The 17,209-nt window shown below is 41.4% G+C and overlaps 1 protein-coding gene across 1 annotated transcript in view; it reads left to right on the forward strand.

Moving 5' to 3' along the window:
- LOC135551096 (phosphatidylinositol transfer protein alpha isoform-like) overlaps window positions 1-17,209 on the forward strand; it is a 68,816-nt gene that overhangs the window by 20,682 nt on the left and 30,925 nt on the right. Inside the window, exons 6-9 of the mRNA XM_064982507.1 lie at window positions 5,399-5,473; window positions 5,616-5,699; window positions 14,302-14,379; window positions 14,482-14,592. Coding sequence (XP_064838579.1) covers window positions 5,399-5,473; window positions 5,616-5,699; window positions 14,302-14,379; window positions 14,482-14,592 — 348 coding nt within the window. The remainder of the gene's footprint in view (window positions 1-5,398; window positions 5,474-5,615; window positions 5,700-14,301; window positions 14,380-14,481; window positions 14,593-17,209) is intronic.

Raw genomic sequence — 17,209 nt, forward strand, 5'->3', positions numbered from 1 at the left:
GAGTGTCTCCCCCTTTGAAGAGGCAGCCTTCCAATATTTAGGGATCTCAGATGATACGAAAAATAGGTTGAATAGGCTAGTAATAGGGCTTGCAACAATTGCGGCAGATAATTTGACAAAATTTTAGGAAGATTCTGATTGTCTAGCCCGGCTGATTTGTAGGGGCCCAGATTTTGCAGCTCTTTCAGAACATCAGCTATCTGGATTTGAGTGAAGGAGAAGCGGAGGGGCTTTGGCAAGTTACTGTGGGGGGTGCAGAGCTGTTGGTCGGGGTAGGGGTAGCCAGGTGGAAAGCATGGCCAGCCGTAGAAAAATGCTTATTGAAATTCTCGATTATCGTAGATTCATCGGTGGTGACAGTGTTTCCTAGTGCAGTGGGTAGCTGGGAGGAGGTGCTCTTCTTCTCCATGGACTTTACAGTGGCCCAGAACATTGGGGAATTTGTGCTACAGGATGCAAATGCAAAAACAAGATGCAAAAAAAAGCTAGCCTTTGCTTTCCTAACTGACTGTGTATAATGGTTCCAAACTTCCCTGAAAAGTTGCATATTGCGGGGGCTATTTGATGCTAATGCAGTACGCCACAGGATGTTTTTGTGCTGGTCAAGGGCAGTCAGGTCTGGAGTGAACCAAGGGCTATATTTGTTCTTAGTTCTATTTTTTGAATGGGGCATGCTTATTTAAGATGGTGAGGAAAGCACTTTTAAAGAGCAACCAAGCATCTTCTACCAGGCATCTTCTACTGACGGGATGAGGTCAATATCCTTCCAGGATACCTGGGCCAGGTCGATTAGAAAAGCCTTCTCGCTGAAGTGTTTTAGGGAGCGCTTAACTGTGATGAGGGATGGTCGTTTGACTGCAGACCCATTACGGATGCAGGCAATGAGGCAGTGATCGCTGAGGTCCTGGTTGAAGACAGCAGAGGTGAATTTAGAGGGCAAGTTGGTCAGGATGATATCTAAGAGGCACCCTGTGTTTACAGATTTAGGTTTGTACCTGGTAGGTTCCTTGATAAATTGTGTGAGATTGAGTGCATCTAGTTTGGATTGTAGATCTGCCGGTTTGTTAAGCATTTCCCAGTTTAGGTCACCTAACAGTGTGAACTCTGCTCCCCATTTATCCTCAATCAATTCACATATGGTGTCCAGGGCACAGCTGGGGGCTGAGGGGGGTCTATAACAAACAGTGAGAGACTTATTTCTGGAAAGGTGAATCTCTGAATGTAGAAGCTCGACAGTGGACAGTCAAGTACTTCAGTCAAGTTCTTCCACACCTATCTCGACAAACCATTTCTGTATGGGTCTCGCTTTGTGCGCTGGTATTATATGCTGTATCGTTAAGATTTCCCTTCACTGGAACTAAGGGGCCTAGGCCCAAAAATGAAAAACAGCCCCAGACCATTATTCCTCCTCCACCAAACTTTACAGTTGGTACTATGCATTGGGGAAGGTAGCGTTCTCCTTGCATCCGCCAAACATAGATTAGTCTGTCGGACTGCCACATGGTCAAGCGTGATTCATCATTCCTGAGAACGTGTTTCCACTGCTCCAGAGTCCAATGGCGGAAGGGCTTTACACCACTCCAGCCGACTCTTGGCATTCCGCATGGTGATCTTAGGCTTGTGCGTCTGCTCGGCCATGGAAACCCATTTCATGAATCTCCTGACAAACAGTTATTGTGCTGATGTTGCTTCCAGAGGCAGTTTGGAACTCGGTAATGAGTGTTGCAAATGAGGACAGACAATTTTAACGTTCTGTGAGCTTGTGTGGCCTACCACTTCGCCGCTGAGCTATTGTTGCTCCTAGACGTTTCCACTTCACAATAACATAACTTGCAGTTGCCCTGGGCAGATCTAGTAGGGCAGAAATTTGACGAACTGGCTTGTTGGAAAGGTGGCATCTTATGACGGTGCAACATTGAATGTCACTGAGCTCTTCAATAAGGCTAGTCTACTGCCAATGTTTGTCTATGGAGATTGCATGGCTGTGTGCTCGATTGTTTACACCTTTCAGAAACGGGTTTGGCTGAAATAGCAGAGTCCACTCATTTCCACATACTTTTGTACTTTGTACTTTTGTACCTTCAGAAAGTATTCACACCCCTTAAATGTTTCCACATGTTGTTCTGTTACAGCCTGATTTTAAATTGATTAAATTGAGCTTGTTTGTCACTGGCCTACACACAATACCCCATAATGTCAAAGTGAAATGATGGTTTTAGAAATTTTTACATATTAATTCAAAATGAAAAGCTGAAATGTCTTGATTCAATAAGTATTTAACACCTTTGTTATGGCAAGCATGAATCATTTCAGGAGTAAAGATTTGCTTAACAAGTAAAATAATACGTTGCATTGTCTCACTCAATAATAGTGTCATAATAGTGTTTAAAAGGATTTTTGAATGACTACCTCATCTCTGTACCCCACACATACAGTGAATTTCAAACACCGAAGTTATGAATTACACTTTGGATGGTGTATCAATACACCCAGTCACTACAAAGATACAGGCGTCCTTCCAAACTCAGTTGCCGGAGAGGAAGGAAACTGCTCAGGGATTTTACAGTACAATGGTGACTTTAAAACAGTTAAAGAGTTTATTGGCTGTGATAGAAAACAGAGGATGGTTAAACAACATTGCAGTTACAATGATCAACAACCATTTTGACAGAGCTTGAATAATTTTGAAAATAATAATTGGCAAATATTGCGCAATCCAGGTGTGGAAAGCTCTTTTAGACTTACCCAGAAAGACTCACTGCTGTAATCACTCTTAGAGACTTACCCGGAAAGACTCACAGCTGTAATCACTCTTAGAGACTTACGCAGAAAGACTCACAGCTGTAATCACTGCTTCTACAAAGTATTGACAAATACTGATTCTGATGTATTTGTATTTATTATGGATCCCCATTAGTTGCTGCCAAGGCAGCAGCTACTCTTCCTGGGGTTTATTATGAATCCCCACTAGTTCCTGTCAAGACAGCAACTACTCTTTCTGGGGTTTATTATGGATCCCCATTAGTTTCTGCCAAGTCAGCAGCTACTCTTCCTGGGGTTTATTATGGATCCCCATTAGTTTCTGCCAAGTCAGCAGCTACTCTTCCTGGGGTTTATTATGGATCTCCATTAGTTCCTGACTGACGGGCGGCTCTGGCGGCTCCTGACTGGAGGGAGAACCTGGAGGGAGGAGACTGAGAGACAGCCTGATGCGTGGGGCTGCCACAGGACCCACCAGGCTGGGGAGACCTACAGGAGTCCTGGTGCGTGGAGGAGGCACCGGATGGATCGGGCTGTGGGGGAGCACTGGAGCTCTGGTGCGCAGCCTTGGCACCACTCCTCCAGGCTGGATGACCACTTTAGCCCGGACCCTCCAGAGTGCAGGCACAGGTTGAACCGGGCTGTGGGGGAGCACTGGAGATTTGGTGCATACCACTCACACCTCTCCCTTAGGCTCAAGGCAGCAGCTACTCTTCCTGGGGTTTATTATGAATCCCCATCAGTTCCTGCCAAGGCAGCAGCTACTCTTCCTGGGGTTTATTATGGATCACCATTAGTTCCTGCATTAGTTCCATTAGTTCCTGACCTTTTCCACATTTTGTTACGTTACAACTTTATTCTAAAATGGATTAAACATTTTTGTTTTATCATTATTCTACACACAACACTCCACAATAAAAAAGCAAAACAGATTTTTAGAAGTTTTTGCAAATGTACAAAAAATATCTCAGTACTTCTTTGAAGCACCTTTGGCAGCAATTACATCCTTGAGTAATTTTGGGTATGACACTACAAGCTTGACACACCTGTATTCGGGGAGTTTTTCCTGTTCTTCTCTGCAGATCCTCTTAAGCTCTACCAGGTTGGACGGGGAGTGTCGCTGCACAGCTATTTTCAGGTCTCTCCAGAGATGTTTGATTGGGTTCAAGTTTGGGCTCTGGCAGGGCCAATCCTGTTGTCTTGGCTGTCTTAGGGTCGTTGTCCTGTTGCAAGGTGAACATTCGCCCCAGTCAAATCTTGAGCAGTAGGTTTCCATCAAGGATCTCTCTGTACTTTGCTCCGTTCATCTTTCCCTCAATCCTGACTCGTCTCCCAGACCCTGCCGCTGAAAAACATGCCAACAGCATGTTGCTGCCACCACCTTGCTTCACTGTAGGGATGGTGCCAGGTTTCCTCCAGACGTGACGTTTGGCATTCTGGCCAAAGTGTTCAATCTTGGTTTCATCAGACCAGAGAATCTTGTTTCCTTTAGTTGCCTTTTGGCAAACTCCAAGCGGGCTGTCATGTGCCTTTTACTGGTCACTCTAGCATAAATGCCTGATTGGTGGAGTGCTGCAGAGATGGTTATCCTTCTGGAAGGTTCTTCCATCTCCACATATGAACTCTGGAGCTCTGTCAAAGTGACCATTGGGTCCTTGGTCACCTCCCAGATCAAGGTTCCTCTCCCCCGATTGCTCAGTTGGGCCGGTCGGCCAGTTCAAGGAAGAGTCTTGGTGGTTCCAAACTTCTTCCATTTAAGAATTATGGAGGCCACTGTGTTCTTGGGAACCTTCAATGCAGCAGTCATTTTTTGGGGTCCCTTCTCCAGATCTGTGCCTCGACACAATCCTGTCTCGTAGCTCTACGGACAATTCCCTCGACTTCATGGCTTGGTGTTTTCTCTGGCATGCGCTGTCAGCTGTGGGACCTTATATAGACAGGTGTGTACCTTTCTAAATCATGTCAATCAGTTTAATTTACCACAAGTGGACTCCAATCAAGTTGTTGAAATATCTTGGAAACAGGAAGCACCTGAGCTCATATACAGCATCTGCTCTTTGTTTTGGTTGTGTTTCAGATTATTTTGTGCCCAATTGTAAATTAATGATAAATCATGTATTGGGCCATTTTGGAGTCAATATTATTGTAAATTAGAATATAATATTTTTCTAAACACTATGTTAATGTGGATGCTACTATGATTATAGATAGTCCTGAAGGAATCGTGAATAATGATGAGTGAGAATGTTAAACACACGAATATCATACCCCCCCAAAAATGCAAACCTACCCTGTTATTGTAATGGTGAGAGGTTAGCATGTCTTGGGGGTATGATATAACATGCTAACCTCCGCTGTTATTGCAATGGTGAGAGGTTAGCATGTCTTGGGGGTATGATATAACATGTTAACCTCCCCTATTATTGTAATGGTGAGATGTTAGCATGTCTTGGGGGTATGATATAACATGCTAACCTCTCCTGTTATTGTAATGGTGAGATGTTAGCATGCCTTGGGGGTATGATATAACATGCTAATCTCCCCTATTATTGTAATGGTTAGAGGTTAGCATGTCTTGGGAGTATTATATAACATGCTAACCTCATCCAGGATGGTTACCACTCTCTCTCTCCTGTAGAATGAGTTCATGAAAGATAACTTCCTGATCAAGATTGAGACGTGGCACAAACCTGATCTAGGACAGCAGGAAAACGTGAGTGTGTGTGTGTGTGTGTTGCTGCATGTGGTTCTGTAGCTGCGTGTGTGTGGTTCTTGCCTGCGTACACTGTAGCCTTTGTGTGTGTGTGTGTGTGTGTGTGTGTGTGTATAACTGTACTATGTTCATACCTGTACAGGTCCATTGTCTGGATGCAGACACCTGGAAGAAGGTGGATGTTGTTCACATCGACATCGCAGACCGCAGCCAGGTGGATACCAAGGTAAACAGTCACATACACCACAGCCAGGTGGATAGCAAGGTAAACAGTCACACACATACACCACAGCCAGGTGGATACCAAGGTAAACAGTCACATACACCACAGCCAGGTGGATAGCAAGGTAAACAGTCACACACATACACCACAGCCAGGTGGATACCAAGGTAAACAGTCACACACATACAACACAGCCAGGTGGATAGCAAGGTAAACATTCTGACACGCCCCCTTGGTGCTATATGGATTTAGCTTGGTATTGTTCGTTCCTTGGTTCGCTACATGATAAGCTGAAGTTGAAGTGATTGATTGTATACTACATTGACAAATATATATTACGTATACAGTGGGGCAAAAAAGTATTTAGTCAGCCACCAATTGTGCAAGTTCTCCCACTTAAAAAGATGAGAGAGGCCTGTAATTTTCATCATAGGTACACTTCAACTATGACAGACAAAATGAGAAAAAAAATCCAGAAAATCACGTTGTAGGATTTTTAATGAATTTATTTGCAAATTATGGTGGAAAATAAGTATTTGGTCGCCTACAAACAAGCAAGATTTCTGGCTCTCACAGACCTGTAACTTCTTCTTTAAGAGGCTCCTCTGTCCTCCACTCGTTGCCTGTATTAATGGCACCTGTTTGAACTTGTTATCAGTATAAAAGACACCTAATAGACAACCTCAAACAGTCACACTCCAAACTCCACTATGGCCAAGACCAAAGAGCTGTCAAAGGACACCAGAAACAAAATTGTAGACCTGCACCAGGCTGGGAAGACTGAATCTGCAATAGGTAAGCAGCTTGGTTAGAAGAAATCAACCGTGGGAGCAATTATTAGGAAATTGAAGACATACAAAACCACTGATAATCTCCCTCGATCTGGGGCTCCACGCAAGATCTCACCCGTGGGGTCAAAATGATCACAAGAACGGTGAGCAAAAATCCCAGAACCACATGGGGGACCTAGTGAATGACCTGCAGAGAGCTGGGACCAAAGTAACAAAGCCTACCATCAGTAACACACTACACCGCCAGGGACTCAAATCCTGCAGTGTCAGACGTGTCCCCATGCTTAAGCCAGTACATGTCCAGGCCTGTCTGAAGTTTGCTAGAGAGCATTTGGATGATCCAGAAGAAGATTGAGAATGTCATATGGTCAGATGAAACCAAAATATAACTTTTTGGTAAAAACTCAACTCGTTGTGTTTGGAAGACAAAGAATGCTGAGTTGCATCCAAAGACCACCATACCTACTGGGAAGCATGGGGGTGGAAACATCATGCTTTGGGGCTGTTTTTCTGCAAAGGGACCAGGACGACTGATCCGTGTAAAGGAAAGAATGAATGGGGCCATGTATTGTGAGATTTTGAGTGAAAACCTCCTTCCATCAGCAAGGGCATTGGGTCTTTTAGCATGACAATGATCCCAAACACACCGCCCGGGCGGTTATTATCATGGTTATCAGTATTATCACGGTTATCAGTACTATCAGTATTATCGGTGTTATCAGTATTATCAGTACTATCAGTACTATCAGTATTATCACGGTTATCAGTACTATCAGTATCACGGTTATCAGTACTATCAGTATTATCACGGTTATCAGTACTATCAGTATCACGGTTATCAGTACTATCAGTATTATCACGGTTATCAGTATTATCAGTACTATCAGTACTATCAGTACTATCAGTATTATCGGTGTTATCAGTATTATCAGTACTATCAGTATTATCACGGTTATCAGTACTATCAGTATTATCGGTGTTATCAGTATTATCAGTATTATCAGTACTATCAGTACTATCAGTATTATCACGGTTATCAGTATTATCACGGTTATCAGTACTATCAGTATTATCGGTGTTATCAGTATTATCAGTACTATCAGTACTATCAGTATTATCACGGTTATCAGTACTATCAGTACTATCAGTATTATCAGTATTATCACGGTTATCAGTACTATCAGTATTATCATGGTTATCAGTACTATCAGTATTATCATGGTTATCAGTATTATCACGGTTATCAGTATTATCAGTATTATCAGTATTATCACGGTTATCAGTATTATCAGTATTATCAGTATTATCACGGTTATCAGTACTATCAGTATTATCATGGTTATCAGTATTATCAGTATTAGCACGGTTATCAGTACTATCAGTATTATCATGGTTATCAGTATTATCACGGTTATCAGTATTATCAGTATTATCACGGTTATCAGTACTATCAGTATTATCATGGTTATCAGTATTATCACGGTTATCAGTACTATCAGTATTATCATGGTTATCAGTATTATCACGGTTATCAGTATTATCATGGTTATCAGTATTATCACGGTTATCAGTATTATCAGTATTATCACGGTTATCAGTATTATCAGTATTATCATGGTTATCAGTATTATCAGTATTATCACGGTTATCAGTATTATCATGGTTATCAGTATTATCACGGTTATCAGTATTATCATGGTTATCAGTATTATCACGGTTATCAGTATTATCAGTATTATCAGTATTATCACGGTTATCAGTATTATCAGTATTATCACAGTTATCAGTATTATCACGGTTATCAGTATTATCACGGTTATCAGTATTATCATGGTTATCAGTATTATCACGGTTATCAGTATTATCATTATTATCACGGTTATCAGTATTATCAGTATTATCAGTATTATCACGGTTATCAGTATTATCAGTATTATCACGGTTATCAGTATTATCAGTATTATCACGGTTATCAGTATTATCAGTATTATCACGATTATCAGTATTATCATGGTTATCAGTATTATCACGGTTATCAGTATTATCAGTATTATCATGGTTATCAGTATTATCAGTATTATCATGGTTATCAGTATTATCAGTATTATCACGGTTATCAGTATTATCAGTATTATCACGGTTATCACGGTTATCAGTATTATCAGTATTATCAGTACTATCAGTATTATCATGGTTATCAGTATTATCACGGTTATCAGTATTATCATGGTTATCAGTATTATCACGGTTATCAGTATTATCACGGTTATCAGTACTATCAGTATTATCATGGTTATCAGTATTATCACGGTTATCAGTATTATCACGGTTATCAGTATTATCAGTATTATCACGGTTATCAGTATTATCAGTATTATCAGTATTATCACGGTTATCAGTATTATCAGTATTATCATGGTTATCAGTATTATCAGTATTATCAGTATTATCACGGTTATCAGTATTATCAGTATTATCAGTATTATCATGGTTATCAGTATTATCACGGTTATCAGTATTATCATGGTTATCAGTATTATCACGGTTATCAGTATTATCAGTATTATCACGGTTATCAGTATTATCACGGTTATCAGTATTATCAGTATTATCACGGTTATCAGTATTATCAGTATTATCAGTATTATCAGTATTATCACGGTTATCAGTATTATCAGTATTATCACGGTTATCAGTATTATCACGGTTATCAGTATTATCACGGTTATCAGTATTATCAGTATTATCACGGTTATCAGTATTATCAGTATTATCACGGTTATCAGTACTATCAGTATTATCACGGTTATCAGTATTATCACGGTTATCAGTATTATCACGGTTATCAGTATTATCAGTATTATCACGGTTATCAGTATTATCAGTATTATCACGGTTATCAGTACTATCAGTATTATCACGGTTATCAGTATTATCACGGTTATCAGTATTATCAGTATTATCACGGTTATCAGTATTATCAGTATTATCAGTATTAGCACGGTTATCAGTATTATCACGGTTATCAGTATTATCATGGTTATCAGTATTATCACGGTTATCAGTACTATCAGTATTATCATGGTTATCAGTATTATCACGGTTATCAGTACTATCAGTATTATCATGGTTATCAGTATTATCACAGTTATCAGTATTATCAGTATTATCACGGTTATCAGTATTATCACAGTTATCAGTATTATCACGGTTATCAGTATTATCACGGTTATCAGTACTATCAGTATTATCATGGTTATCAGTATTATCACGGTTATCAGTATTATCAGTATTATCACGGTTATCAGTACTATCACGGTTATCAGTACTATCACGGTTATCAGTACTATCAGTATTATCAGTACTATCAGTATTATCAGTACTATCAGTATTATCACGGTTATCAGTACTATCAGTATTATCAGTACTATCAGTATTATCACGGTTATCAGTACTATCAGTATTATCACGGTTATCAGTATTATCAGTATTATCACGGTTATCAGTACTATCAGTATTATCACGGTTATCAGTATTATCAGTATTATCACGGTTATCAGTATTATCAGTATTATCACGGTTATCAGTATTATCACGGTTATCAGTACTATCAGTACTATCAGTATTAGACCCACTCCAATTTGCTTACCGCTCAAATAGGTCCACAGACGATGCAATCTCAACCACACTGCACACTGTCCTAACCCATCTGGACAAGAGGAATACCTATGTGAGAATGCTGTTCATCGACTACAGCTCGGCATTCAACACCATAGTACCCTCCAAGCTCATCATCAAGCTCGAGACCCTGGGTCTCGACCCCGCCCTGTGCAACTGGGTACTGGACTTCCTGACGGGCCGCCCCCAGGTGGTGAGGGTAGGTAACAACATCTCCTCCCCGCTGATCCTCAACACTGTGGCCCCACAAGAGTGCGTTCTGAGCCCTCTCCTGTACTCCCTGTTCACCCACGACTGCGTGGCCACGCACGCCTCCAACTCAATCATCAAGTTTGAGGATGACACAACAGTGGTAGGCTTGATTACCAACAACGACGAGACGGCCTACAGGGAAGAGGTGAGGGCCCTCGGAGTGTGGTGTCAGGAAAATAACCTCACACTCAACGTCAACAAAACTAAGGTGATGATTGTGGACTTCAGGAAACAGCAGAGGGAACATCCCCCTATCCACATCGATGGAACAGTAGTGGAGAGAGTAGCAAGTTTTAAGTTCCTCGGCATACACATCACAGACAAACTGAATTGGTCCACTCACACAGACAGCATCGTGAAGAAGGCGCAGCAGCGCCTCTTCAACCTCAGGAGGCTGAAGAAATTCGGCTTGTCACCAAAAGCACTCACAAACTTCTACAGATGCACAATCGAGAGCATTCTGGCGGGCTGTATCACCGCCTGGTACGGCAACTGCTCCGCCCTCAACCGTAAGGCTCTCCAGAGGGTAGTGAGGTCTGCACAACGCATCACCGGGGGCAAACTACCTGCCCTCCAAGACACCTACACCACCCGATGTTACAGGAAGGCCATAAAGATCATCAAGGATATCAACCACCCGAGCCACTGCCTGTTCACCCCGCTATCATCCAGAAGGCGAGGTCAGTACAGGTGCATCAAAGCTGGGACCGAGAGACTGAAAAACAGCTTCTATCTCAAGGCCACCAGACTGTTAAACAGCCACCACTAACATTGAGTGGCTGCTGCCAACACACTGACTCAACTCCAGCCACTTTAATAATGGGAATTGATGGGAAATGATGTAAATATATCACTAGCCACTTTAAACAATGCTACCTTATATAATGTTACTTACCCTACATTATTCATCTCATATGCATATGTATATACTGTACTCTATATCACCGACTGCATCCTTATGTAATACATGTATCACTAGCCACTTTAACTATGCCACTTTGTTTACATACTCATCTCATATGTATATACTGTACTCGATACCATCTACTGTATCTTGCCTATGCTGCTCTGCACCATCACTCATTCATATATCCTTATGTACATATTCTTTATCCCCTTACACTGTGTATAAGACAGTAGATTAGGAATTGTTAGTTAGATTACTTGTTGGTTATTACTGCATTGTCGGAACTAGAAGCACAAGCATTTCGCTACACTCGCATTAACATCTGCTAACCATGTGTATGTGACAAATAAAATTTGATTTGATTTGACGTGATCAAGGATTTAGAAGAGTTCCCAGCTTTGGCTGCTTTGACCATCATTTGAACCTGGCCATCTCAAATGTTTTGAACATTCAGAGAGTTCTGCCATAATCTGGTCCAAGGTTTCTCACAAAGCTGGAAGAGAAGGAGAGAACTGAGAGAAAAGCAAGCTGCCCTCAACATGCCACAGAAGGCTCTGATCCATGATGTTGTGACCCGATGGGGATCTACACACAAGATGCTTGAGCGTTTCCTCAGACAACAGCAGCCAGTCTGTGCGACACTGGCTGGAGAAAGAGGATCATGGCATCTGATGCTGACATAAGTGTCATGGAGAAACTGTGCCAGCTCCTTGAACCTCTGAGCTCCTTGAACCTCTGAGCAAGTTTACAGATGCACTTGCCTCAGAGACCCGAGTGACATTGTCAGCCATCAAGCCTGTCCTGGACCACATCACCCGTGATGTTCTGGTGGAAAAGGATACGGAGCCAATTCCCATTAGGAGTCTGGTAGGGGAGTCTGGTAGGGGAGTCTGGTAGGGGAGTCTGGTAGGGGAGTCTGGTAGGGGAGTCTATAGTGTTTCTCCTGTTGGAACACTTTTATAACCAAGTCGACGACTGGCGGAATTTAAATGAACAAAATGTGTTGATTGGGTGACGAAACTACATAACGTGTTATCGTGTGTAATGGGCGAATAGAGTCTGCAGACACACGACACATACAGCAGCAGAACAACGCGTAGTGTTTTTACAGGAGTAGGTAACACTGAAAGCTTCAGTTTACATGATTGACAAGCTATTAGCAAGTTAAACTGACAAACCATGACATTTTCCCCCATTCCGAAGTCCCCACATCATGCATTGAGCTAAAAGTTAACTTACCTTGCATTCGCTGTAAAGTAGTGGGTGGTGGTCACGAAGATGACTGAAGAGATGTGAAGTATTGCCCCCTTTCGCAGTGATTTTATTTGTTTTTTTTTGTTGCATGTTCTGCAGACAGGGAGACCATCTTCGATTTAAGTTTCCCTCAGCACTCTTGTAAATCCCAAAATACGACCACACTGCAGATTTGGTCCTCTTAGACGGCTGAAAAATTTCCAGAGCGCTGCCACTGCCTTCCTCCATGTTTTCACACATAACAAAACCCACGTTGCTGCGCCTGCGTCAGACTTTTGCTAACTGTGGTTGATGCTGGACAGTATTTACCGGGAGTTTTTCAAACACGGTTTTAATGGTAATTGACATTTGAAACAGTCATAATAACCGTTGGGAATTTTACTGGGTTTTATCGTGAAACCGGTAACCGTTTCATCTCTCGTTGAGAGGGATGAGGCTGTAACGGTATACGTTGTCTGAAGAAGAGGAATCATTGGACCAAAGCGCAGCGTAGTAGGTGTTCATGCTTTTTATTGACACTGAACACTACAACAAAAATAACAAAGAGAATAACCGAAACAGTCCTGTAAGGTGCAAAACACTAAACAGAAAACAACTACCCACAAAAACCATGTGGGAAAAAGCTACCTAAGTATGGTTCCCAATCAGAGACAACGATAGACAGTTGTCCCTGATTGAGAACCATATCCGGCCAACACAAAGAAATACAAAAACATAGAAAAAAGGCCAACCCAAATCACACCAAACTAAAATAGAGACGTAAAAAGCTCTAAGGTCAGAGCGTGACAGAGGCAAAAGGTAAATAAATCTGTCTGCACATCTGATTATAAAACATACTATAAATGTAGAAATCATGTGATTTAAAGTGAACAAAAACAAGATGAAACTATGAAACAAACAAAATATATATAGAATGAGAGTAAAAAGCTAATTGACATTTTGTGCAAAACAGCAAACTCAGCACCATCTTTCATCCCAAAACCCACTGATATTGACAACTAATATAACGGTTTTTGCATTGGAATGATTAGCAAACTTAGGCATGACATGCCAACAACAAATTCTGAACCCACACATCCAAGTATATCTAACCAAATTATGAAAGACAAACATTGTAATTTTGAGTTCCGTAAAGTGAGTGTGGAAGAGATTTTTTGCCACGCCTACACACAATATCCCATAATGTCAAAGTGGAATTATGTTTTTAGAAATGTTTACTAATTTATAAAAAATTACAACCTGAAAGGTTTTGAATCAGTAAGCATTCAACCCGTATGTTATGGCAAGTAAACAAATTAACAATAGACTTTTAGCACACTTATGAGGAAGGACATTCAACAAGCACAGCACTTACACATAAAAAGATTGGGAAGGCTGTTAGATTTCAGTGCGGCTTTTGACGTTATCGATCTGCATAGTCTTCTGCTGGAAAAATATGTGTTATGTCTTTATACCCCCTGCTATAATGTGGATAAAGAGTTAACAGAACACAGAGGGTGTTATTTAATGGCAGCCTCTCCAACATAATCCAGGTAGAATCAGGAATTCCACAAGGCAGCTGTCTCGGCCCTTTACCCTTTTCAATCTTTACTAAATCATCTGCCACTGGCTTTGTGAGCAATGTGTTTACATACAGTGCCTCAAGAATATATCTTCCTCCACCCCTTCCTCTCTCTCTCTCTCTCTCTCTTTTTCTCCGGTCTCTCAATTTCTCTGTCTCCAGGACTATAAGCCAGAGGATGACCCCACTAAATTTAAGTCAGGGAAGACTGGCCGAGGCCCTCTGGGACCAGATTGGAAGGTACAGTGGGCAGGGAGAGTGTGTGTGTATAATAATATTTGTGTTTGCAGAATGAGGTATATTGATGTGTGTGTGTGTGTGTGTGCGCGTGTGTGTGTGCAGAAGGAGCTCCCTAAGAAGACAGACTGCCCACACATGTGTGCCTACAAACTGGTGACAGTCAAGTTCAAGTGGTGGGGCCTGCAGAACAAAGTGGAGAACTTCATCCAGAAGGTACAGAGGATGATGACTGGGATGATGGTGTGAGGAGGAGGAAGGGTGAGAGGGAGGAGATGAGGGTGAGGAGGGAGAAGGAGGAGGGATTAGGAGAGAGAAGGAGGACAAGGAGGGGTGAGGAGGAGGAGGAGGGAGGGGTGAGGAGGAGGAGGAGAGGTGAGGAGTCTAAATGTTGTGACTGGAAAAGTAGAGTAGAGTAGCTGTACATGTCGATGGTAGTAGAGTAGCTGTACATGTCTATGGTAGTAGAGTAGCTGTACATGTCTATGGTAGTAGAGTAGCTGTACATGTCTATGGTAGTAGAGTAGCTGTACATGTCTATGGTAGTAGAGTAGAGTAGCTGTACATGTCTATGGTAGTAGAGTAGCTGTACATGTCTATGGTAGTAGAGTAGAGTAGCTGTACATGTCTATGGTAGTAGAGTAGAGTAGCTGTACATTTCTACGGTAGTAGAGTAGAGTAGCTGTACATGTCTATGGTAGTAGAGTAGAGTAGCTGTACATGTCTATGGTAGTAGAGTAGAGTAGCTGTACATGTCTATGGTAGTAGAGTAGAGTAGCTGTACATGTCTATGGTAGTAGAGTAGAGTAGCTGTACATGTCTATGGTAGTAGAGTAGAGTAGCTGTACATGTCTATGGTAGTAGAGTAGAGTAGCTGTGTGGAGTTGATTTGTTGTGGCCTGGTTGGGAGTTGATTTGTTGTGGCCTGGTGGGGGAGTTGATTTGTTGTGGCCTGGTGGGGAATTGATTTGTTGTGGCCTGGTGGGGAGTTGGTTTGTTGTGGCCTGGTGGGGGAGTTGATTTGTTGTGGCCTGGTGGGGAATTGATTTGTTGTGGCCTGGTGGGGAGTTGGTTTGTTGTGGCCTGGTGGGAAGTTGGTTTGTTGTGGCCTGGTGGGGAGTTGGTTTGTTGTGGCCTGGTGGGGAGTTGATTTGTTGTGGCCTGGTGGGGAATTGATTTGTTGTGGCCTGGTGGGGAGTTGGTTTGTTGTGGCCTGGTGGGGAGTTGGTTTGTTGTGGCCTGGTGGGGGAGTTGATTTGTTGTGGCCTGGTGGGGAGTTGATTTGTTGTGGCCTGGTGGGGAGTTGGTTTGTTGTGGCCTGGTGGGGAGTTGGTTTGTTGTGGCCTGGTGGGGGAGTTGGTTTGTTGTGGCCTGGTGGGGAATTGGTTTGTTGTGGCCTGGTGGGGAGTTGGTTTGTTGTGGCCTGGTGGGGAGTTGGTTTGTTGTGGCCTGGTGGGGGAGTTGGTTTGTTGTGGCCTGGTGGGGAATTGGTTTGTTGTGGCCTGGTGGGGAGTTGGTTTGTTGTGGCCTGGTGGGGAGTTGGTTTGTTGTGGCCTGGTGGGAAGTTGGTTTGTTGTGGCCTGGTGGGGAGTTGATTTGTTGTGGCCTGGTGGGGAGTTGGTTTGTTGTGGCCTGGTGGGGAGTTGGTTTGTTGTGGCCTGGTGGGAAGTTGGTTTGTTGTGGCCTGGTGGGGAGTTGGTTTGTTGTGGCCTGGTGGGGAGTTGGTTTGTTGTGGCCTGGTGGGAAGTTGGTTTGTTGTGGCCTGGTGGGGAGTTGATTTGTTGTGGCCTGGTGGGAAGTTGGTTTGTTGTGGCCTGGTGGGGAATTGATTTGTTGTGGCCTGGTGGGGAGTTGGTTTGTTGTGGCCTGGTGGGGAATTGATTTGTTGTGGCCTGGTGGGGAGTTGGTTTGTTGTGGCCTGGTGGGAAGTTGGTTTGTTGTGGCCTGGTGGGAAGTTGGGGATATAATTTCCTTCTGTGATCCTTCGGTCATATTTCTTCTCATCTCTGCTGGACTCAATCTATTTGTATTATAGTATTATTTAGTATTATGCTACTACAGTATTATCTAGTATTATACTATTATAGTATTATTTAGTAGTATAGTATTATTTGGTATTATAGTATTATTTAATATTATAGTATTCTGTAGTATTATATTATTATTTAGTATAATACTATTACAGTATTATTCAGTAGTATACTATTATATTATTTAGTATTATACTATTATGGTATTATTCAGTACTATCATATTATAGTATTATTTAGTATTATACTAGTATAGTATTATTTAGTATTACACTAGTATAGTATTATTTAGTAGTATTCCAGTATAGTACTATTTATTAGTGTAATATCTTAGTATTATACTAGTTTACTATTATTTATTTGTATACTATTATAGTATGATTTAGTATTATACTATTATGGTATTATGTGGCATTATACAAGTATAGTATTGTTTGGTATTATACTATTATAGTATTATGCTATTGTAGCATTATTTAGTGTTATACCATTGTGGTATTATGCAGTATTATACAATTGTAGTGTTATTTAGTATTACACCACTGTAGTATTATTTAGTATTATACTATTGTGGTATTATTTAGTATTATACGGGTGTAGTATTATTTAGTATTACACCACTGTAGTATTATTTAGTATTATACTATTGTGGTATTATTTAGTATTATACTATTGTAGCATTTAGTATTATACTATTGTAGTATTATTTAGTATTATACTATTGGAGTATTATTTGGTATTATACTATTGTAGTATTATGCGGTTGTGTACTATTATAGTATTATTTAATATTATACTATTGT

The sequence above is a fragment of the Oncorhynchus masou genome, chromosome 12, assembly GCF_036934945.1.
Source record: "Oncorhynchus masou masou isolate Uvic2021 chromosome 12, UVic_Omas_1.1, whole genome shotgun sequence".
NCBI lineage: Eukaryota > Metazoa > Chordata > Actinopteri > Salmoniformes > Salmonidae > Oncorhynchus > Oncorhynchus masou.